The following is a 24,585-nucleotide window of genomic DNA, read 5'->3' on the forward strand; positions in this document are numbered from 1 at the left end:
TACTAGCTCGGGCAATTCGACAACATAAGGAGGTCAAAGGGATACAAATTGGAAAGGAAGAAGTCAAACTATCATTATTTGCAGATGACATGATAGTCTACCTAAGTGATCTAGTAGAGCTTAAGATCTTGGCTCTTATTGTGGTACAAATCCAAAATAAGAACAAGTTTTAGACATTGGCATTCATTGTATTTCAATGTCTGTCACAACACCAAAGGATTTCACCTCCATAGTAGCTAAGCTAAGAGTTGACAGTTCTGCTGTGCCAAGGAATGAATTGCAGGCACAATTATTTGGATACAGGTTTCCTGCTATGGTCAAAGCTATTTGCCTTGAGTGATTATCATCATTCTCAGCCCACAGGGAACAGGTTACATTCATTTAAGAAATGGTGTGTGTATTAAGATGGTCTATCCATGAAGTCATTCATCAACTGTTTCAATGAACAATGGTTCTGCTTGGAGGGTGGCACAGACATTAGGTGAGGGTAAGATCCTGGTTCATTGGCTGTGATGATTTTGAAAAGCATTCATCTCAGAAAAGGGGTAACTTAAAAGGCCATCTTCTTCAAAATTAATACAATAATTATAAATATCAAGCAAAAAATTTAGTCTCATTCTTTGTTGTTCTCTTACAAGCCACCTCCTAAATTGTCTTATGTTTCTTTTGCACGTATAAATAATTTTGAAATATGCAAACTGTTCTGAAAACCATACCATAGTGTAAAAACATCAAATAATCAATCCTATTAATAGAGAGGCTGAGAAAGGAGAAGCATGATTTCAAGACCATTATGTGGTACACAGCAAGACACTGTCATGTACAAATGAGCAGAGAGTGTATATGGATTGTACAATATTGGACCTATTTCTCCAATTACCAAATTAGAGAGACCACTGAGTGACAGCCAACAAATTTCTAATTCTTCATATTTTTGAATTTCAATCGATTAGGATATGTTGGTAATATTAATTTTCATATTAAGAGATATTAAGGAAAAGTGATTGTTACTTCCTGTTATTTTTGCTGTTAGAGGTAGAATTATGTTTTTGTGGGTTTGTTGAAAGATTACTTTCTTGCTTTAGTTTCCTTCATTGTGTTGGTGTTTTAATCTATTATCCTTTGTAGGGCAGGATTTTTGGAAAGATATTGTGTAAATTTGGTTTTGTCATGGACTATCTTGGTTTCTCCATCTATGATGATTGAGAATTTTGCTGGGTATAGTAGCCCAGGCTGGCATTTGTGTTCTCTTAGGGTCTGTATGATGTCTGCCCAGGATCTTCTAGCTTTCATCGTCGCTGGTGAGAAGTCTGGTGTAATTCTGATAGGCCTGCCTTTATATGTTACTTGACCTTTCCCCCTTACTGCTTTTAATATTCTTTCTTTGTTTAGTGCATTTGGTGTTTTGATTATTAAGTGACTGGAGGAATTTGTTTTCTGGTCCAATCTATTTGGAGTTTTGTAGGCTTCTTGTATGTTCATGGGCATCTCTTTCTTTAGGTTAGGGAAGTTTTCTTCTATAATTTTGTTGAAGATATTTACTGGCCCCTTAAGTTGGGAATCTTCACTCTCTTCTATACCTATTATCCTTAGGTTTGGTCTTCTTCTCATTGTGTCCTGGATTTCCTGGGTGTTTTGGGTTAGGAGCTTTTTGCTTTTTGCATTTTCTTTGTTGTGTCAATGTTTTCTATGGTATCTTCTGTACCTGAGATTCTCTCTTCTATCTTTTGCATTCTGTGGTTGATGCTTGCATCTATGACTCCTGTTCTCTTTCCTAGGTTTCCTAACTCCAGGGTTTTCTCCCTTTGTGATTTCTTTATTGTTTCTAGTCCCATTTTTAGGTCCTGGATGGTTTTGTTCATTTCCTTTGCCTATTTGATTGTGTTTTCCTGTTCTTAAGTTCTTTCTTGTTTTTTAAGTTAGAGCCCCTGGGAGTGGAACTTCCTCTGGGAGTTGTGAGCCTGTTTGTGCCTAAGGTCTTTAAGTTCTTTAAGGGATTTTTGTGTTTCTTCTTTAAGGGCTTCTAGTTATTTAGCTGTGTTCTCCTGTATTTCTTTAAGGGACCTATTTATGTCCCTCTTAAAGCCCTCTATCAACATCATAAGAAGTGATTTTACATCGATTCTTGCTTTTCTGGTATGATGGTGTATCCAGAGCTTGCTATGGTGGGAGAATTGGGTTCTGATGATGCCAAGTAATCATGGCTTCTGTTGCTTATGTTCTTATGTTTGCCTTCCGCCATCTGGTTATCTCTAGTGCTGCCTGCCCTTGCTATATCTGACTGGAGCCTGTCCTTCCTGTGATCCTGGTTGCATCAGGACTCCTCTGAGTCAAGATGTCTCTGTGATCCTGTGATTCTGGGATTCTGTAATCCTGAGATCCTGGGTGTGTCAGAGCTCCTGAGAGTCAAGCTGCCTCTGGGACCCTGAGATCCTGGTGTGACCAAGCTCCTATGATTCTGTGATCCTATGTTCCTGGACATGTTAGAGCACCTGGGAGTGGAACTTCCTCTGGGAGTTGTGAGCCTGTTTGTGCCTAAAGTCTGCTCAGGGCATTGGCCCTAATGGTCCAAAAGGAGCCTGTGTAGCTTCCTCTGGGTGTTGCAGGATTGACTGCAGAGTTTGTGCCCAAGGTCTGCTCAGGGCACTGGTCCAGACAGACTGTAAGACCCTACCACCCCTTCTTGCCAATGCTTTGATTTCAAAGCTATCTATGCTGAGAAAAACACACATTGTGCTTTGATAATGTTATCCAGTTCAGGACAGTGGTGCCTGCAGTTCATGTAAATAGGGGAAGCATCAGTTGTCCAAAGAGCTGCCATGGAATTTGAAGAAAAAAGAAATTCGTGTGTGACTGTCTTTCAAGTTTGAAGCACGGTGATAGTTTAGGGTTCCAGACAAGGCTTGTATTCTCTGTTAATTTCAAGCTTTGAGTAAGTCTTTTTTATTAGCACATTATTCATATAACTCTTAGACTCTACAAGAATCTTTTCTCTCTTCCAATGGGTGCTGCTTTGTAGAGGAGCATTCTCTGGGGTGACTGTAAGACAAAATGGGCATGCTCAGTTGGGAGAGGGCATCATGCCACATTGAGCAGGCCAGATATCCCCCTTAAATTCTTCCCTGTGCTCCTTCTCCTTCTTAGAAGGAAAGTATTTTGGGTAAGGACTCTGGTCTCTCCTAGAGCCCTGAGCACTTCAATGCGTGATGGGGAAACACTCCCCCCTCCCCAAATTGGAGCCCACACCTTCGATTCCCAAAGCAGATTTCTTGAAGGCTGGGAACTGGATTCCTGAGATAAGATTCCCACACCAGAGAAGACACGGAGCTTGTCCAGGCAGGGCCCTGAGGTGACTGGACTTGCCAGTCTTTCCCTTCCAATAACACAGTTAGTTATTGTTTCAGGATGCAGGTTTCAGTCTCCCAGGGTCATGCTTTGTCATGGGCAGAGACAGGCAGTGATAGCCACATGAGGCTGCCCGTGACTCCAGTAGCAACTAGATCAGGATCCTGCCTATGTCCTGAGAAGCACAGAGCTACAATCTACGTGATGCTGAGACATCCATTCCTCGTGTCCTGAGGCGTCCTCACAGGCTGTTCTGTTTCCAGCCTTGCATATTTACTAAGTGTATATATACTTCTCTTTATTTTTCATTTAATACATTTTAAAATGTCCCCTTTGCATGTCTGTTCGTTGGGATGACATCATCAGTCAGAATCAAAATACTAAGATTCCCTCATAACACTGAGCTGTAGAACATTCCCAGGCAGATTGACAAAGCCAGGGGTGAGACTAGGGATATAAAGGAACAAAATGGAAACCAATCCATTAATGAAAACTTGCCTAATTCAATATTGAATATTTAAGATTCTTAATTAGGATACCAATTAATAATTGATAGGCATCGAAAAGCACCAAATGTTGAATCAGAGGCTTATTAAAAAAAACAAATATTCTCAGGTGAATTTCAGGGTCCTCATCATATACTAGGAATAGGTAAAGATTGGGTACCTACTTTGTACACAGATCTTCAACTGATGATGAAATTCAGGTCAGCTGACTACACAGTATGTGTGCCTAACACTTCTTGAAGAAAACAGGGCCACAAACTGCTCAAAAGACACACAGCCACAGGCAGCGCAAGCATCATCATCATCATCATCATCATCATCATCACCATGCCAGGATCTGTTGTTACCAATGCCAGAAAATTTAAAAAAAGCATCCAGGAAACAGAGGCCAGTGCTCCAGCTGTTTGGCCATCTGCCTCCCCAACCTCCCATATTGTTCTTGCTTCGGAAGTTGCAACCCTTCATGCACCAGCAGCTTGGCTAATTGTTTCTCTGTCAAACTGCCTTGCCATGCCCAGTCTCACAGCCCAGGAAATCACTTCTCTCATTTTATGTCTGGACCATTCTCCTCATTTGGACTCCATGGTTTCATTCTGGATATCACTGCCCTGGAGCATCTGTACAGGTATTAGGTTACCAGTCCCACTGGAAGAGAGAAAACAGCCCTAAAAACCAAGGTCTAACACATTAGGTTATAGTCAGTAATGGTGGCTCATTTTGACATCTGTTAGGATAGGCTTCATACCAATTAGCAAATGAGCAAATTGTGTCCATGTGCTGTCCATTTTGTTTCCCATGTAATGGCTAGGTACCTAATTGACAGCTAATGTTCCCATTAGGCGCTTTTAGGAGAGCGGTGTGATATTGGTTTGCAAAATGTCACTGGACAATAGCTGGCTGAGCGAACGGGCTGTGTCCTTGCTGTTCTAAATTTAATTGTCACTGAGCATCTACTTTGTGCAATGTCCTGAAGAGTATACTTTGGGTAGAAGGGATGGGGGTGTTGCTATGTAGCCCAGGGTGTTTTCAAATTTATAATTGTCTTGCTTTGGTCTTCTGAGTAGTGGTGGTCACAGGTACTTACTATTAAGTCTGGACTGAAGCATACATTTTTAAAAAAACATTCTTGTATTTATTTATCTGTTCATCATTCATTCATTCATTCATTTATTTTGTGTGTGTGTGTGTGTGTGTGTGTGTGTGTGTGTGTGTGAAGGTGTGAGAACAACTCATGGGGGACTGTTATCTCTTTCTATCGTGTGGATCATGGGAATCAAGTTTAGGCTAAAAGGCTTGGTAGCAATTCCCTTCACCTGCTGGGCCATCTTGCCGGCTCTGGAAGTTACACATTTAAGAGCTTTCCCACAACAATCCTACTAAGATGAAAACATGGCCACTGGGGTAAGATAATGGAGGTTGAAATCTCTGCTCCCAAGCGAGCAGGGATTTTTCTGCTTAGAAAGAACTGTCTAACCTCTTTAAGTTTTGGTTTCTCCATTTGTAAAATGCAAGGGAAAAGTAGTACACATCTAAATGTTCTGAAGATCCATGTACACAAAAACTTGGACAAGTCCTTACCCAAGGGCATAAAAAGTGCCCAGATAGTAATCACAACTGTGCCTGCACACTATCATCTTTACTGTGGTTTTTGAGAAATGAGGAGGCTGACCCCTGGGGAGATACAATGACTGTGGACGCCTGGTATGGTGGAGTCTTGGCTTTCCTCTTAGTAGCTGACTGTGATTGAACAAACCTCTAACCCGCCGTGGGTCTCAATCACTTCATTCTTGCTACATTACATTTGGCTCCTGCCGGATCATCAATAAAAACCTGGTGAAGGAATAGATGACAGAACCTGCAAGCCTCTAGCTGGGGGCTGAGCCTCCTTCCCAGCCCGAATGGGTCATGATTTCCTGTCTCAAGAGGAAATCCTCCTCCTCTGTCTGAACACCCATCTCAGGCCATGGGAGAAAATAACATGTTTTATTGTTTATTGTTTCCAGTTTCCTTCAAAGGTATGTTTCCCATCAAGGATTACGCTTTAGCCCTTTCCCTTTTCAAACAAAGTTGTTAATTTAAGAAAACTGTAACTGTGAGGCTCCTACTTAGTGCCTGAATAGAAAGTATGCAATATTTAATAAACATAGGCAAAACATTTGCATAGAAATGACGTGGGGATAAAAAACAAGTGGGAGTAATATTTATTCTGAAATTAGAGCTACACAATCATGCTTTCTCTGCAATTATTGGTAAGCTTTGGGATTTTCATCTCCATGAGGAATTTAAAAAAATCCTACCGAAGAAAGAGAGATGGTAGGCCCAAAAAGGAGCAACTATTTGTTAATTTTCTCACTCTTTTCCTGATATTACATCGTGTGGCCTTTGTGGACACACATGAGGCCCGTGGCAGGACTAAATCAAAGACACCCCTCCCCAGCTGCCAGTACATTACTCTGTGTGGTGGTTTGAATATGCTTGGCCCAGGGAGTGGTGCTATTAGGAGAGATGTGGCCTTTTTGGAGTAGCTATGGCCTTGTTGGAGTAGGTATGGCTTTACTGGAGGAAGTGTGTCGCTGTGGGGGTGGGTTTTGAGGCCCTACTCCCAGCTGCCTGGAAGACAGTCTCTTGGCTGACTTTGGATAAAGATGTAGAACTCTCAGCTCCTCCAGCACCATGTCTGCCTGCACGCTACCACGCTTCTTGCCATGGTGATGACAGACTCAACTTCTGAAAGTGTAGACTAGCCCTAATTAAATGTCCTTTATAAGAGTTGCCTTGGTCATGGTGTCTTCCAGCAATGGAAACCCAAACTAAAATACTCTGCCTTTCCCAGCAATAGGTGATCTCTATTTATTTTCTCTGAGGTCTGAGCTGGCTTTATACTGGCTTCAATCAACACAATGCGCTGGCAGTGATGGAGTCAAACCCCAAACTAGATCTCAGGAGGATTTTTTTGGAGTTTCCATTCTCATAGTTCTTGGTCTTTTTCTAACCTGTGTCTAAGTCCAGACCAGACAGACTACATACATAAAGGTTAGAGGCCTTGTTGAACACAAGCTATTTCAGCTGAGAGGCTCCTGTGGCAACCTGCTCCCAGGAGAATTGTCCATCTGAGCCTAGCATTCGCTTCCCAGCTTCAGAATCATGGGGTGAAATACTCTTCTTTTAAGCTGAGTTTGAGACGGTGTGTTATGGAGCCAAAAGAAAGTTGATGTAAGAAACAATCTAGTAAAACTCCCCTGTAATAAATATAACCAGGAAACATCTTAATGGCAAGGTTCATTTTATTTCATTTGGGCCTTTTGCATGGACAGGGAGGTCTGCATGGCTTGTCTCCCAACCAGTATGCTCTCAGAGTAGGCTGAGACTATTGCGGACAAGCTGGGGTATACAGTCCCCTTCAGTCTGTAATATAGTATTGAGGCTGATCTCTTTATTTTTGCTTTTCTCAATCACAGAATGCCAAGGCTGGTAGGGAATCTAGACATCTTAGAAACCTTTATTTAATAGCTGACAAAAATGGGGTCCAGAGAAATGCATTTCCTCCCAAGGTTGCTCCTGTAAGACAGGAGAGGGGGAACAAAAGACCACAGCCAGGGCAGTGGAGTGAGCATGGCCAGGAGTTGGAGGTTGAGGCTCTACCCTTCTTTCACTGTTGCTATGGATTTTGCTTTGAGTTCTGCGTAAATGCTTTTTACTTGTGGCCATTAGTGCTATGATGAGACACTCTGACTAAAGGTAACTTGAGGAGAAAAGTGTTTATTTGGCTTATACTTCTTCTACATTACTGTTGATTATAAAAGGAAGTCAGGACAGAAACTTGAACAGGGCAGGAACCTGGAGGCAGGAGCTAATGCAGAGGCCATGGAGCAATACTGCTGACTGACTTGATCACTGTGGCTTGCTCAGACTGCCTTTTCATAGAACTCAGGACCATCAGTCCACGGAGGGCAGCACTAAAATGGACTGGACCCTCCTCCATCAATCACTAAAATGCCCTTCAGGTTTTCCTATAGCTCCATTTATGAAAGCATTTTCTCATCTGAGGTTCCCTCCTCTCAGACAGCTTTAACTTGTATCCAGTTGACAAAAAAACTTTCCAGCACAGCAAGCATACCTTGGTTTAGTTATTAAACTATGAATTTTGTGTTATTATACTCTTTAAGGGCCTGTGTGTTCCTTAGTGCTGAATATTTGCTGAGGAAATCTGAACATAACTAAATGTTCCCTTGGTAGTCTCACTTCTGCTTGGAATAGCATACCGAACCCAGAAAAAGACAGAAAACGGGCCAGTTCACATTGTGGCTGATACTTGGGGAAGCAAGGAAGGTGATGGCTAATCTTCATTGTCTTGACAGGATTTGGAATCATATAGGAGAGATACCTCTGGGTTTGTCTTTGAGGGCACACCCAAGGAGGTCTAACTGAGAAGAGCAGGCTCACACTGAATGTGGGTGATAGCATCCTATGGGAACCCCAACTGGGTCAACAGAAGGAAATCAGTGGGCACTAGTATTCACCCCTCTCTGCTCCTGACTGTGAGAGTCACATGACCATCTGCCTCATGCCAATCAGCCATGCTTTCCAGACCTGAGGGAGTTTATCCTTTTAAAACCACCAGCCCAAATCCAGCCTTCTCCCCTTAGGCTGCCTCTGCCAGGTAGCCGGTCAGAGCAGTTAACAGAGAGACTAACAGAGAGGGCAAGCTCTATCAGCCCTTGGGGGCAGGCTGCCTGGTGAAGAATGTGTCAGCAGGATCGCCAAGAAGAGAGTCCCATGCAGCTCCACTTTCTCATCAGTCAGACCTGTCACGATGGAGCTGTGAGATGGGACAGTACTCACTGTGAACTCGACTGGACTGAGAATCACCCCGGAGACTTGTGAGACACACCCCTGGACAGGTCTTCAAAGGCTTTTCAGAGAGGATTAATGGAGGAGGGCAGACCTGCCACAGGGGTAGATAGAATAAAAGGGAGAGGAGAAGGCCACCAGAGCCCCAGCATTTCCTCTCCACCTCTTGCCCACTTGTAGTGAAGAAGAGCCCTACCACACACTTCTGCTCCCAAGATGCTCTGCCCAAGGGCACAGAGCATAGCAACAATTGACTCTCATTAGCCAGATAGCCGGCTACTCTGCACCATATCACATTAACGCTTCTGTAGAGAGTTAGAAAACGATACCTAGTCTTCTGGGTTTTCTTTGTGAAGTAAACAAAAACACTGGCTCAAACAGCATAGACTGGGAATGGTGGACATTTTAGTTACTTTTCTTCTCCTTGTAACAAAAGAATTGACAAAAGCAATGTAGGGAAGAGTTTCTTTGGCTCTCAGTTAGGGGGTACATAGGCAGCTGGTCACATTGTATCCAGTCAGGAAACAGGGAGAGATGAGTGTGGGTGCCCAGTCCCCCTTTCCCCTTTTTATTTAGTCTGGGGAACCCAGACCATGGGATGGCACCACCCACATTTCGGGTGGGTCCTCCCTCTTTGAGTAACCTAAAGCCTCTCACAAATATGCCCAAAGGCTTGTGTCTGGTTAATCTAGATCCTGCCAAGTTGACAGTCAATATAAACCATCAGAGGGGATAATGAAGACACCTCAGATCTATCAGTGCAGTGTGGGTATGCATCTCAGTTCCATCCTCTGGAAAGCGATTGGTATGATTTGGTTGACTTACTGTTACGTCTCTTTTTCTTTACCAGCTGAAGGGACTCTGGCCAGCCTCCGCACGGTGAGTATGGCTCTGGCAGGCCTTGCCCTTCTCCCCCATTCCCTCTGCCCTGCTAAACCCCATTAGATCACATTCCTAAAGCTGGCCCCAGATCTATTCCCTTATTTGGCTACTTCCTCCTCCTGAGGCTGACTACCAAGGGCCAGCTATCAAAATACTGAAGTCCAACAGTCAAAAGCCTCCTAATTAACAGGCCCAATTAAAATTAAACACCTCATTCTAACACAGGGCTTCCCCTTGTTAACTTTATAAACTGCCCTTTTCCTGTAGGCCAGTCTGTTTCCTCTCTAGCCAGAGGCAGTCCTTTATTCAATCCCTTCTGGGATAAATATCTGTACAACTCCTTCCTATTCCTGTCCCCCTTCTTCCTCTTCCTCGATTTCCTCTCCTTGGCTCTTATTCCCCGTCCTTTGTCCTTCTGGGGCAAATAAATCTCCTTTGTCCTGGCTGAGAACTTGGTCTTTGGGGGTCCTGAGCCGATATTTTTTCTTTCACCAATGATAGATGTATATCCTACTATAGATGTTTCTGGAGATCCCATGATGTGGTCCCTTAAAAATATCGGTGCAGAATCTGATGCATGACAGATAGGTACATGCTTCCGTCATGTGTGTGTGTTGATGCCTGTGCCCTATCACTCTCATCACTGTTTCCACCTCCAGGGCAAACATTAATGGTTCAAGATCGAGTTTACCACCCCTGGGAGAGAGTGTTCCTTGGTTAGTCTGTACTCAGATTGTACTTTGCTGTCTGTCAGATGGTAAGGCAGTCACAGCCTTTGGCACCTGGCAATCTTAAATAAATAATATTGGTTATAAAGATGGCAATTCAATTGTAGAAGGGATATCATATATATAGGCATTTGCAATTCTTTAAATTATTTTTTAAATTTAATACATAGCCAAAAAAAATTCAAGGAAATACAGCGTTGCTTTCCTGCTTGGACCTTGAGTTGTACTTCTTAAGAGAAAATCACTACGGTGGTTGTGGGTTCTTTGACATTTTTCTCATTAAGAGATTCATATGGCACGTGACACTGGTATATATTCCAGGTCAACTATTTTTTATGATTTAATTTTTGAAAATTGTGCATATTTATATGTGTCTATGTCTGCATTTGGACACACCTGCCTGCAGGTTCCCTCGAGGTCTGGAAGATGACATCCCCAGAGCTGGAGTTACAAGTGGCTATGAGCTACTCACTTATTGTGGTTACTGAGGATTGAACTTAGGTTCTCTGCAAAAGCAGTGTGAGTCATTTTTTTGCCTCTAGGTGAACGCCACCACCTTTCTCTCCCTTTGTAAAATAATAGACTCTCTCTATATATCCCTGGCTGTCCTGGAATTCACTATGTAGATCAGGCTGGCCTTGAATTCACAGAGATCTGCCTGGGGTAGGGACAAACCATCCCCAGTGTACCCGATTCAATTCCTGTCCCACAGGATCCATGAGCAGAATAACATGGTGGTTTCACACTTCTAGTTTCTGGGTGGTTCACGTTTTTTAGTTGTCCCACAGGATCCATGAGCAGAATAACATGGTGGTTTCACACTTCTAGTTTCTGGGTGGTTCACGTTTTTTAGTCACTGAATAGTCACTGTGATTGAAGTTTCAGGCATGTCTGAGAAGAGGCGTACGTACACGCATGTCACCTCCCCATTCTCTTTAAACACAACCGGACACAGACTATGGTGGCTACCATGCTTTCACAGGGGAGCTGTTTCCACAGGGGTTCACTCACAGGTTTGCGGACGTCAGGTAAGGTGATCCAGAGAGGAAATACGATGGGAAGAACGATTAGGAAGGTGACCTGCTTGCGGGTGTTGGCCGGCCAGGACAGGCTGAGGGGCTGGTCGTCTTCTCTCTCGGCAGTCTCTGTGGCAGGCTGTAGAGCGAGAGGACAGATATAAACAGGCAGAGACGAGGGGAGTCACAGGGCCACAAATGGCAAGGGTAAGACTGCAGAGCAAGCAAGGGCCGGCTCCAAGCTTTCCCAAGCCACCCCGGCTGCTTTCACAGGCTTTCTTCTGTAAGGGCACCCCATCTGTCACAGCATGAGGCCCAGGAACAAGCAGCTCTCCACCCCTCCAGAGCACTCTAGAAGTTTCTCTTCATTCCTTGGGGGTATCTTATGGCCTCTCATGTTTATCAACTGATTATTTAACATCAGCCAGAGTTATTACTCATGACATTTTTTTTTGATCCAACTGTGTCTCTTATTCAGCTGTAAAAACAGGGGTCTTCTTTATGATATTTGCATATAATGTGCTTTGATAGGATTTACCTCATCCTTTCAAAAAAAAAAAAACTCCTTTCATGACCACTTTATGATTACCAATATCTGCTGATCTTTTGATCTGTGACTGCCCCCCCCCCATCTCCTTTTCCCTAGGGCTGTGATTCAGATACATTGGCAGGAAGAACACAGGTTAAAAAAAAATTAAGATCTCTTGCTAGCTACCCTTTCTTTCCCCCTCCTCTCTTTCTCTCCAACCCACCAGGTACACAAAACTCACTTCAGAAACAGTTCAGTGATAATCCTGAGAGGTCCCTCTCACCCACCCAAGAATAAGCTCAGCACGTCTCCATGGGTGCTCCTAACTTGCTTAATCAACTGAGTGACTTCTAAACCATTTCACTCGTCATTAGGGGCACATTATATAAACACGTGCCTTAGGACTCGGAGAAACGGGTAAAGCATGCCGCAGGACCAACTCTGATGATACGGGGATCATCTCAGAGGCAGAGTGAGAACCCCGTCTCTGACAGGGCAGCCTGCTCCCAGTGCTTTGGCAGCTTCTACTGCAGTCAGCAACTCTCAAGCCCCAGGGGCAGAAGACACAAAAGGTGGATTTGCCCAGCAGGATGACCATTGGTCCCTGAGCTGGGGGCCACAGTGTCAGCACCACAGCACTGCTGACACTACCCATCGCTGCCCATGCTGCTTGTTTCAAAACGAAACAGCAGCAGCGGGACAGAGCACACGGTCTAAAAATATCAATAAGTGCTCTTGCAGTGATGTTTCCTTTAGATAGCACAGAGAGCGTCTTCAAGCTTTTGCACATGTTTTAAGCACCAGGGCTGGGCTCCTTCAGTGTCTGTGTTCCTAAGGAGGGGCAGGTGGAAAAGGCTTGGGCCAGATGGCTTAAGGGACAAAGTACTGAACTAGGAGGTCATGACTGGGTATGTACAGATTTATTTACTGGTACACATTAGGGATGAACAAAAGGTCTTTAAAAAAAACTCAAGGATTGGAAACTGTACTGGGAAAGACTGAAAACAACAGGTTTGTGGCAGTAGGTAAGAATCCACAAAGTACAAATAGGAGAGAATTAAGGGGATTAAATAAAGAAGTTGACAATGTATTTTGGTTACCCAAACCTTTTCATCAAACGCACACCTCAAGCCTCTGCAACCCATGTGTTAATGTAATGCAGAAGCTGCAATCTCCACCACTGTCTTTACTCTTTCCTGGGAGCTCTGTCCCTGATCTTAGCCACCCCATCATCCTTGGAGGAGAGGTGACCCACAGAGACAACCATCTCCTATGGGCTTACATACCTACAGTGCCATCTGGGTATATTATCTGTGTGTCACAGGGCAGTGAAGACTAAGAAGGCTGGGGGGGCCTATTAAGTTTTCCTCCAATGAGGTCTTCTTCATGTAACCAAATGAATGACTTTTCTGTCCACAGCCTGGTAGTAGGCACCAAGAGGTAGGCACGGAGAGGTGAGGTACTGTACCAGCCTTCGTGAGCACCTCACCTTATAGCATGTACACACAGGGTTTAATCTAGCAGAGGATTGGCTTCCCTGAAGACAAACCAGATCATCTGATTCACGAAGCTCTTTCTTCTGGGGTAACCTCTCCTCCCCCCTCTGTCCCCACCTCCATCCACAATTTAACAACTTCTCCCTAAACTCCAAGCTATCCTTTTTGAGAAAAAAAAAAAAAACCAAACCCAAAAGCAACGCTTTATGACTCATATCATTTTAATGACACCAACAGATGGTGACATTTCATCAATAACCTTCTGCTTGTAACCTACGGATTAGCTCTTTTCTCCATCTGCCAAAGTCACCAGGCAGGCAGCGCCACTAGCAAATAGCAGAAAATAATTGTCTGTTTGGATGCTTAAGCTCTAAACACACCAATGCCCAGTGCAAACAGTTAGCTGTGTTGTATGGGGTCCAAGGGTGGCTGCTGCTAAGGCAGGAGAGAAGTAGAAGAAGAGTCTGTGCCTTAGGCTATGCCAACAGGAATCTCCACTCTTCATGGGGTGAGGGTGAGGGACAATTCCTATGCAGGGAAGTAAGGAACCTAGAACCCTGGGATGGAGGAGAGAGGGGCCTCAGGAGCAAGCTGTCAGAACGCTTCAGAAGAAATTATTTTTGTCTTCTTGCCAGGGAAATCTTACTCTGGCTCAAGGGGCAACAGCTTGCAAGCTGGTTAGAGACTTAGCAGAAGAACACACTGTTCCAAGTTCAAGACCTATTTTGTCTTTGCTGGAGCAGGAGCTGCAATGCTCGAATCAGGCTTGGAGCCAAGCAAGAGGCCATTGGGGTCAGGGCAATGAACTCCAGCTTTTACTAGAGTTGTAGCATGCTAGCTTTGACCTTGGGATGACCCATTCTTGCCTCCTAAAGTATCTGAAGAAAGCTCCTAGAAAACAAGGCAAGGAGAGCAGGATACACCAGAAAGAATCCAAGTGATTTTTGATATAAAAGCTTAACATGGTTTGGTATCTGCTGGGGTCCTGTACAAACCATACAGTTACACAAAACTAGGCTAGTGGCTAGCTCTTTAGGACCCTGCAATTTCTGATATAAAAGAACCTTAGAAGAAAACACATTACTCAGTATGGGACAGTGGGGGTTTATATCTATAATCCTAGTATTCCCAAAAGTGGAGGCAGGAGGATTCCAGTCTTCAAGGCCAGACTGGGCTATATGATAAGTCGCAGGTTTTCCTAGTATATATAGAGAAACGCTTAACACACACACACACACACACACACACACACACACACACACACACACACACACACACACTCAGAGAGAGAGAGAGAGAGAGAGAGAGAGACAGACAGACAGACAGACAGATAGACGCACAACTTTAACTAGTTGCCCAAGTGATGGGTGGTACATTAGCCTTCAGACCTAGGAGGATAGGGAGACCAGGCAACAGAGTCAGGATTTGCAAACTCCAGTTTCCAGATTTTTTAAGCAGCCTCTCCTTTAAGGTATAAAGTCAATTATGAAAATCTAGGGTTCCTGCCTAGGAGAGGCAAAACCAGATGATCCCAAGGCACCCACTGTTGGCTACTTGCAGGCTTTGTGGCATCCATTTAGCATCTTTGCATGTATGTTGTAGGGATTCACCAGTCCAGAGGTTACCTCTGAAGCCCGAACACTATTTCTCGGAAGCAACTCAGTATATCATTTTTGCTTGTGAAGGGTGGCTACCAGATTCTAGGGTGAAGGTAACTCACTCTAAGGCAATCTCTTCTTCCAGGGAATTAAAATGAAAACAAAGCAAAATAACCCCAAAAGGATCTATAAATGAGCTGCTTTTAGATTTAGTCTTACCGGTTGCTGGCAAGGCCTCACCCCCAGTTCACAGAAAGTGGACTCAGGATTGCCAAGGTTGGCCTCCAACTCAGCTTAGCTGGGATTTATTTGCTTCAAGTTGGAAGTGAAGATCTTACTCCCTTGTCCTTACTCACTTCAGAACTTAGAGGTGCTGCCTTTCCCCAGTGGTGGCACCTTCGTGTGGCATAGTGCTGGCTAAGAATATAACGCGGCCCCTCAGGGTCTGCCATGCTCATGGGCTGGCAGTCCACCTCCTGCAGACACTGCTGCACCTCACAGTCAGTAGGCCTTAAAACCAGGCCATCCTGAGGCCACTGTTTGTTTGTTCGTTTTTTGTCATCTCCCCCTGCTGAGGGGGCTGCCTCCCAGAGGAACTGTCAGTTAAGCTTTCTGTGGGCGCTCAGAGATCATAAAAGCCAACTGCTGGGGTCTTTCAGCAAAGGAGCTTGAGGTGAAGAGAGAAGCAACTCCAGAGCTTCAGAGTCGGGAGCATCCCACATCCAAGGCCATCTGCCTTGGCTGATGGATGAGGGAGGGCCTTGAGATGAGGTGACCTTTTGAAAGAAGGCCCCAATTCCAGGCCAGGCCTTAGTGACCTCTTTCTTCCCCATTCTACACTGTCCCTTTTCTCCATGCCACAGAGCAGGCATTTGTGACCTGTGACATCAGGCTTCCCAGCTTTGTTCTGTAATGAATGCAGCCTCTTGTGTATGAACCTGGAGCTCGTGGACTCGGCTATGCTGGCAGGCTAACACTGCTAACGGTTTCTAGGGATCTGCCTGCCTCTGCCTCCCAGGACTGGGGTTACAGATGTGTACCACTACACGTGGCTTTTACTTGGATAGCGTGGATCTGCACTTAGGTCTTCATGCTTGTGTGGCAGGAACTTTAAGACTGAGCCATCTCTTCAGCCTCTGAACCTGGTTGAAAAAATATAGTGTTTCTGGACTTGAAGGCCCTACATAACACACACACACACACACACACACACACACACACACACACTAAAAAAATTAAAAATTTAAAATCTCAGCTGTAACAAACACTAAGCACTTAACAGACATTTCCCCATTTATTGTCATGAGCCTAAAACTGATTTTTTTAATTTTCTGGAAGGTCTATATATTTTTTTTTTTAAAGTCAATCCCCCCAAACCCCTTCATATCCCCTCCCTTTTCTTTGTGCTTTGTAGCATTCCCAATAGCACTCAAGGGATGTGAAAGGCAATTTAGGGGCATGGACAGGAGATGCTGTCTCCTTAGTTCCAGGGTCTGAGATACACATTTAAATAAAAAAAAAATTATCATTTGTCATTATCATCTACAACATACATCCTGCATTTAATCTCAAAATCTCAAAAGATGGGGTGGAAAGATGGTAAGAGCCAGAGGATGAGGGAATCTGCTGTGAGACTATGTCTCCTGGAAGTGACAGGGAAGACTCATCCCCGATACCTCAACAGCATGACTGCCAATAGGACACCTGAGCAAGAACACCACTGACAGACGTGCTAACATGGAAGGGGAATGTCACTGGGCCCCACCCAAGGCAAAGCACAGACAGCGAAGGAAAGCTGAGAGCAGAAGAAATAGTCCTCCCCACGGAGGAGGCCCCTAATTGCTTATCCAGTACTAAGTGGTCATCCCTGAATCACACACACACACACACACACACACACACACACACACACACACACACACACACACAAGTAACAGAGAAAAAGAAACAGAGGAAATTTGTGCAAAATGTTGGAGGAAGGAAAGGGGAAGGGAGAAATTGTATAATTTAGTTTAAAAAAAATTTGAAAAACTGAAATGCAGGAGCTATAGATACCAGTGAATACTAGGCTCTCAAACACAGGCAAGAAGACAGACTTGCTTTTGCCTGGGGTTTGCTGAAGGGGAAGGTGGCAGATAAACCCGACGATGAGAATTTGTGTGGGTCTCATTGCTTGATGCCACCCCAGACTCCCACAACTGTGGATAATCCATTTTGGCTACCTTTAAAATGGAATCTCTGGGGCACTGTGGAAAATGAATGAAACTCTTTATGATAACAAGCCTTCCTAGGACTAATGTCAGCAGGGCTGAGATATGAGATGGGTCAGCTTCGGACTCTGTCATTCAGTGTTTGAAGGTCATGATGCCTCCCGGGAAGACTGTCATAAGAAAATAGCTCTGTCTTTATCCTGGGACTACTTTTCTCCCTTTTTATGCCCAGAGCATTAAAAAGGAAGCTCTTTGGTAATATGCATCATCTCTCAAAGTAGGTCTCCATGGGAACTGGTGAAAGGTGTGTGGGCCTGGGCAGTGAGCCTGTAAGATGCTCCCGGAGGACATCCTCAGGGTGCCTCATCTAATGATGAGACAGCTGTAGAAGGACTCCATAGACACAGATCCACTCATCACGTGTTTCCTATGAAATAGAAAGTCAGACAGAAAGCTGTTTAAAATAGGAATTTTGTTCTAGAAGGTTCCTTTACAGCACTGGCCTGAAATAATTCATGCAAAGTACTTAGAACAGTGTTTGGCACAGAAGAAACACTCAAAACACGGCTGTTATCACTCTTAAAAATAAACAGTCGGGAAAATAATTTCTTCTAGGAGAGAGATTTGATTATGTGAATTGTAATATTTTCATCAATAGAGTCCTACAATTCACTTATTTGATATGAAGGTGGAAACTGCATGGTTTCCCCCATCTGTTTATTCATCCAGTATTTTTTGAGTGTTTGTCAACTACAGTGATACCAACAATCCAATTTTCTTCTCTTAGTTCAAATGGATAAATAGAAGACTCTATAAACAAAAGGGAAGGGAAATTCCACAGCCCCGAGGAAAACACTATGTTATTCAGTAGGTAGCTTTGAGATGACTTTCTATTGGAAACTGAGCTTTTAAGCAGATGGTAAGACTCATAATATTGTGACACCTTGACTCAGAGCTCTGCGCAGACTAAAAAACAATACCAGTGCTGGAATTATTTTTAAGGCAAAATTACCCCAAATGCACAGAGATTCTTTAAAACAGTGACTGGTTCTATGGTCAATCACTGATTGCCTGGTAGAAAGTGCCTGGAGACTTCCACAGGGTGCCTGTGATGTAAGCAGCCGCTAAACTGCGTTTGACACAGAGGAAATGGTACAAATTGGCTAGCTCTATTGTCTCACAAAATGTACTGGCCACTTTGTGGAGGCTAACATAGTAACAGACATGCTTGTCAACCAACTACAGAAATAGAATATGGATTATGGACAAGACTGACCCACTGTCCTGGCTAGTTTTATGTCAACTTGACACAAGTTATAGTTATCTGAAGGGGGGGAACCTGACCCGAGGGAATGCCTCCATAAGATCTGGCTGTAAAAAGCACCAACCAAAGAGTATACATGGAAGAGGAGACCCTTGGTCCTGTGGAGGCTTGATGCCCCAGCGTAGGGGGATGGTGGAGCGGTGAGGCAGGAGTGAGAGAGTGGGTGGAGGAGCATCCTCACAGAGGCAAAAGGGAGGGGGAGAGGGGGGCATTGGAGGGTTCTAGAGGGGTAACCAGGAAGGGGGATGTCATTTGAAATGTAAATGAATAAAATGACTTTTTTTTTATAAAGATCTAGCTGTAAGCCATTTTCTTAATTACTGATCAATGGGGGAGGACCAGGGCCATTGTGAGTGTTGCCCTCCCTAGGCTGGTATTCCTGGATTTTATAAGAAAGCAGGAAGAGCAAGCCACTAAGTAGCATCCCTCCGTAAGCATCAGCTCCTGCATCCAGGTTCCTAACCTGAGGAAATCTCTGCTCTCACTGTTTCTGAAGTGGAACTATTATCTGGGACTGTGAGCAAAATAAGCCCTTTCCTCCCGAAGTTGTTCACAGTGTTTCATCGCAGCAATAGTAACCCCAAACTAAGACGGCCACAAAAACATTACTACTGGCTTATGGATCATTTTACTGTCACATGGGATCTAAACGTTTGGGATTTCAAAATCAGTTTGTGGACTTGTCAAACAAGGTGTGCTGAGTTATGTTCAAAGCAGTCTCAGAGTTCTGGGATGGTCTCCGAAAGGCTCTACCCCTCTAAGTGATACATTTTCATTTGCCTTTCCTCTATAACAAAACCAGGAAAGTCTTGAAGAAGAAAACAATTTTAGAGCAGGTGATGGAAAGCTAGAAAGCCATACAGGAAAACTTCAGTTATCTGAAGGGAAGAGTCCTGCTGAATGCAAACCACTGTGAGCATGTCAAGACACCGCCACCCCCCCCACCCCCCCCATCCCCAGGGAACTGAGCTTGAGATGGGAACTCTGAGGAAGTAATTAAGGTTTAATGAGGTTCTGAGGCTGGGGCCCTAATCTGAAAAGATTCGTTATTTTATAAAAAGGCATCCTAGAGTGCTTGTTCCCTGGAGTGTCCCCTGCCCCTAGGCTTTTCCTTACCTTCTCTTTCTCCTTCTCTCCCTCTCCCTCCCTCCCTCCCTCCCTCCCTCCCTCCCTCCCTCCCTCCCTCCCTCCCTCCCTCCCTCCCTTTCCCTCTCCCTCCCTCCCTCTCTCCCTCTCTTTCCCTCTCTCCCTCCCTCTCCCTCCCTCCCCCTCTCTTCCCGCCTCTCCTTCTGTGTTTCCCTGCCCCTGCACGGAGGAAAGACCATGTGAGCACTCCATAAGAAGCCAGAAAGAGCCTTGACTGGAGGTTAGCACCTTTAACCCTCAGAACTGTGAGTTTGTGTTGGGTAAGTCACGCCATCCATGGCATTTTTAAGGTTTGTCTGAGTAGACTAGCAAGATGACTGTACAGATATTAATCCTTTTCCATCAGCTCATTGCTGAGTAGAAAGACTTAATTTAGTCTGCTTATCACCTGTCCTTTAAAACTCATTTTTGAGTCTTAGAATAACCTACCTTCATGTTCTAAGAGGCTCACTGATCTCTCATATATTCTCCCAACCCCCCATATTCCCTGTAATGCGTCCTTAGCCTCTAGGTCCCTACCCATTGTCTCTTATACACAAGTTGAAGAGAGCCCAAGTCAAATGCCATCTCTTTTTAGAAGGGATGCACCATATGAGACATTTGCCTTGCCTTTTGTGTGGACATCCTGAACTGACAGAAGTAATCTTTAACTAGAAAACAGATTTCCTTCAAAAAAATGAGCACATTTGCTGCAGGTGGTAGGAAGGAAGGGACTCATTCCCCTTATAATGACATGATTAATCTGCTTTACATGCAGGAAAAAAAATCTGGCATCAAACACTTAGCACATGAAACACGAAATAAGATTCCACTGAGTAGTGGCAAGCCCAAATTTTCATCTTGTACTAGACGCTGAATGAAAACCAAGGTTTTTAAACACGTATTGCTCTGAGTGATAGAGCTGTCCGAACCTCAGCTTTCAAGGAAGGCAAGGAGCCATTCCTAATCATGCAGAACAGCATGTACGTGTCTCTATTGAAATGCAGTGTCTTCCCTTCATTGTGTGTTTTGTCCAAGTGATTCTGAGGCACACAGGTATGGACAAGATGGATTTTTTCTGCATTGCTGTACCATGGCTTTGCAGTGTTTTCAGGTACTTGTAAATATTGCTGATACATTCATAATAGATCTGTCTGCACAGAAGCTAAGTGGAGAATTAGTAACCATAAATGCCCTTTTAGCCTCTTATCAATTGGGTTAGAATTAGTCATTGGAAACAGTTTATTAATGCTGGTATTTCATTTTTTCTAGTGTGATAATGAAGCTTTACCTCCTTTTAATAATAGTCAATTACTGTTGTATCATGTGAAAGATGAACAGATATTCTCAAAACTCCTCAGAAAGTGCAAATATTAACAACAAGCTTCCCAGTGAATAAGGTATAATTCTTTGTCAATATTCAAATTTGGGAAGACTTTAAAGAGTCTTAAATTTGCATCTATTTTATTCTTAAAATATATTAAAAGAACTTAGTTATCTTTAAGGGGCTGGCCACTGGAAGTTTGACCATGCTCAAATGAATATATAGGCAATACAAATTGTACTTGTATTTTTTCTTTCTTTCTTTCTTTTTTTTTTTTTTGAGGGTGAGGGCACAAGGGAGGGAGGGTGGGTCTGGGGTTGGGGGTGGAAAGAATGTGTAATCAGGATACATTGTGTGAAATTCCCAAATAATTAATAAAAATATTGTGTTGGACAAATATATTAAAAGGCCCCTGAATGAATCCAGCACTTGGTAAATATTATCTAGGTTAGTGGATACAGGGAACAGATCTTCCTTGTATCCACTATCCACTTCCTAATTTTTCATTAAATTAATGAAAAATATTATCTGCCCTGGAAATGGCCTGGTCAGCAATAGTCTCTAAGTTTTGCCTATTTTATGGCTACTGTTGGTTATCTGACACAAATGGTTTCTTTTCTAAGGACGACATCCAGCCAGTTGGACTGGGCAGTCCTTTGACATCCCCACTGCCTGCACAGTGAAGTGTGGCCCCCTTCTCCCACTACTGCCCTCTGGCCTGGCTGTGCCACTTCCTCATGGCTATCAGAATCCTCTCACTGTGCTCCATGGCTATTCCAAGAGGCAGACGATTTCGATGATAGAGGAAAATGAAGGTGTTTCTAAACTTCCACAGTGCTTTATCTGTTCCTATCCACACACACCCTCCCCTGCTAATTAACAGGAGAGTGTGGGGTCCCTGTGCAGAACCCCATCACCGTGGAGAGAGATGTTTGCTGTTATGTTAAGGGTAATGATTTGCAGAAGAAACAGAAAATATGGATCCCAGGCACCACCTGCGTGGGTAATTTTGGAAATTCCCATGACACCTGGCAATCTGAGTCACTTGCGTTATCAAGTCTTTCCAGAGAGCCCTTAGATCACAACAGCACCAAGCTGCAGTAAATGATAAACCTTGAAAAATGGCACTTGTTTTTCTAAAGCACCCTTGGAAACCTAGATTTAAGGGGCAGGAGATATTTTTAAGCATTTAATTCTTTTTTAAAGGAGAGATTTAAACAGTCACGTGTGTCCCATTTCCCCTGTTCATCCTTTACTCCGTCTCTGAATGGGGACTGCAGAAGTCAGGTCCTGAAAACCCTGTCGGGTTTAAGGAAGGAAGAGATACACTAGGAAGAGATAAATCAGAACTGAGCTCTAAAATGCAAAAAACAAGGGCTTTAACAGAGTATGGTGCTATTCAAATTATAAGGTGAGAACACAAGAACAGAGCCTGCATTTTACAGTCTATCTCTCCATCTGTCTGCTCATCCATCCATCCATCCATCCATCCATCCATCCATCCATCCATCCTTCTATCCAGGGATGCAATTTTCTCACATGAATTTTCTTACCCATGGCTATATCTGGGCCTCAACCAAAACAAGGACAGTTAAGACTTGCCTCTTTAAGGACAGAGCAGTCTGATGAAATGACATCAGAGCTGAGCAAAGAGAAATAGCCGCTTTATGGTGCATTGCTAGGTATGGCCATTCACATTTTAATCCCGGGACTCAGGAGGCAGAGGCAGGTAGTGTTGGGGTTTTGTGTAAGCTCCACCCTACACCTACCTGGCAATAGCCAGATATGCCCTGCCCCAGAGATCTGGCCCACTATAAGAGGGGCTACTTGCTCCTCCTCTCTCTCTTTGCTCACCGCTCTCCCACATACTCTCACCTCTCTGCCCCTGGGGCTCTTCTCCCCCCTCCATGTGGTCATGGCCGGCCTCCACTCCCTCCACTCTCTCTCTCTCTCCTCTCTCTCCTCTCTCTCTCTCTCTCTCTCTCTCTCTCTCTCTCTCTCTCTACCTCTCTCTCTCTCTCCCACTAACTCCCATCCCCTATTCTGAATAAACTCTATTCTATACCATGTCTGTGTGTGTGTGGTCCCTTAGGGGCAGAAGTGCCCAGGCAAGGGCCCGCCTGGACACCTTCCCCCACGCCGCCTAGCCACACTCACCTAACTCACCTATATTCTCACCTAACCCCTATATTCCCCCTACTTCATCATCCTGCTGAATCCTTAATCATCCTTCAGGTAGAGCTCTGGGTTCAAGGCTAGCTTGGTTTACAGAGTGAGTTCCAGGACTTTGAGACTATATAGCTGTTTCAGAGTAAAAGAAAAAGCAGGAGCGATTTAAACCAGTGAGCTCTTTAGCTAGACCCCGACCTTTGCTTTGTGTATCTGCAGAGTTCAGATGCCTCACAGCAGCAAGGAGGCACATCACAAAGCATGCTGTGTGTTGTCTAGAGTACAAAATTAAAATCCAGTGAGGTGGTCCCCTCAACTCCTCAGTCCTTGGGTTCCTATCCAGGGAACCCCCCCCCAACCTCATACTAGCTAAGCAAGCTGTCCCCAGAGTGGCAGAATTAAAAATGTAAGAAAACATTAGGGTCTCTGCCTAGGGAAATGATCCTCATTTAAAATTTGGGCAGGCTGCAAACTCATGGGGGGGCTGCGCCTCACTCCTCTGCAGCAGAGGCTCATCAGGTGAGAAGAGACTCAGAACTGAAGGGCAGAGAAGGTTGGGTCCCCTGTAACTGCACGGACTAGCATGCAGCAAGCCTGCCGCACAGCGCTTGTGGTCTACGTGCGGGATTTTTTTCATATGTTCGTCTCAGTCATGGGTCGTGAAATGACTGTGCTGGAGAAACCCCTGGCCCAAGGTGTAGAGCTGAAATTCACTTGCAAACCTGGATTTTAGACATAGCAGGTTGATTAAGGAGATGGGCTAAACTCCCAGGAGAAGGGCAGCAATGAGCGTGGAACATGGGCTCAGGATTTTCACGGATAAAGTTAGGATGCACACTTCACTTGCCATGGAACTTGATAAAGATACAATTTAGAAAAACACAGAAATAACAAAACCGAGCCACCGAGTCATTTCTGCAAGTCTGTGCCAAGAGGCGAGAGTTTCCTGACTGCAGATCTTGTTTTACTCTTACCCTGGAGTAGTTACCCTAATCCACACCTTCACCCAATCCTCTCAGTCAGGCACCCCAGCCTTCCCTATAGCACCCCTTTTCCTGTTTTTCCTTTTTTATTTAATTATTAAAATGAACCACTTTATTAATTGATCCATGCGTAATGAATATTTAAACTGAATTTTCTGTTTTTCTATGGTCAGTTTTTATCATAGCTTCTCAATTTTGGCTTAGAAATAACTCTGAAATCCAGCCATGCTTTACCTTATAACCAGTACTTGGTTGAGAGCCCTGTCATCTCTGCTACTTAGTAGCCAACCGAAAAGGACTTTTCTAAGCATTGCTAACTTTAATAAACTTTAGTGAGGTGCTTTCTATATACCAGTAACTGTTTAAAGAGCAGCCAAGCCTCACACTAACATTACAAGATAAGCTTTTCTTTTCATTTTTTTTTTAAATTACTGTTTCACTGAGAAGAAATGTGGAGAACAGAGAGGTTTAGTGCCTTGCTGTAGGCCACACAGTTGGT

General features: G+C 44.1%; 1 protein-coding gene across 5 annotated transcripts in view; it reads right to left on the bottom strand.

The window, feature by feature from the left end:
- The window catches only part of Slc24a2 (solute carrier family 24 member 2), a 254,322-nt gene that overhangs the window by 17,070 nt on the left and 212,667 nt on the right, over positions 1 to 24,585 (bottom strand). For all 5 annotated transcript variants that reach the window (XM_052176727.1, XM_052176728.1, XM_052176726.1 and 2 more), the window contains one exon: positions 11,324 to 11,467. In XM_052176727.1, the coding sequence (XP_052032687.1) occupies positions 11,324 to 11,467 (144 nt within the window). The remainder of the gene's footprint in view (positions 1 to 11,323; positions 11,468 to 24,585) is intronic.

The sequence above is a fragment of the Apodemus sylvaticus genome, chromosome 3, assembly GCF_947179515.1.
Source record: "Apodemus sylvaticus chromosome 3, mApoSyl1.1, whole genome shotgun sequence".
Lineage (NCBI taxonomy): Eukaryota > Metazoa > Chordata > Mammalia > Rodentia > Muridae > Apodemus > Apodemus sylvaticus.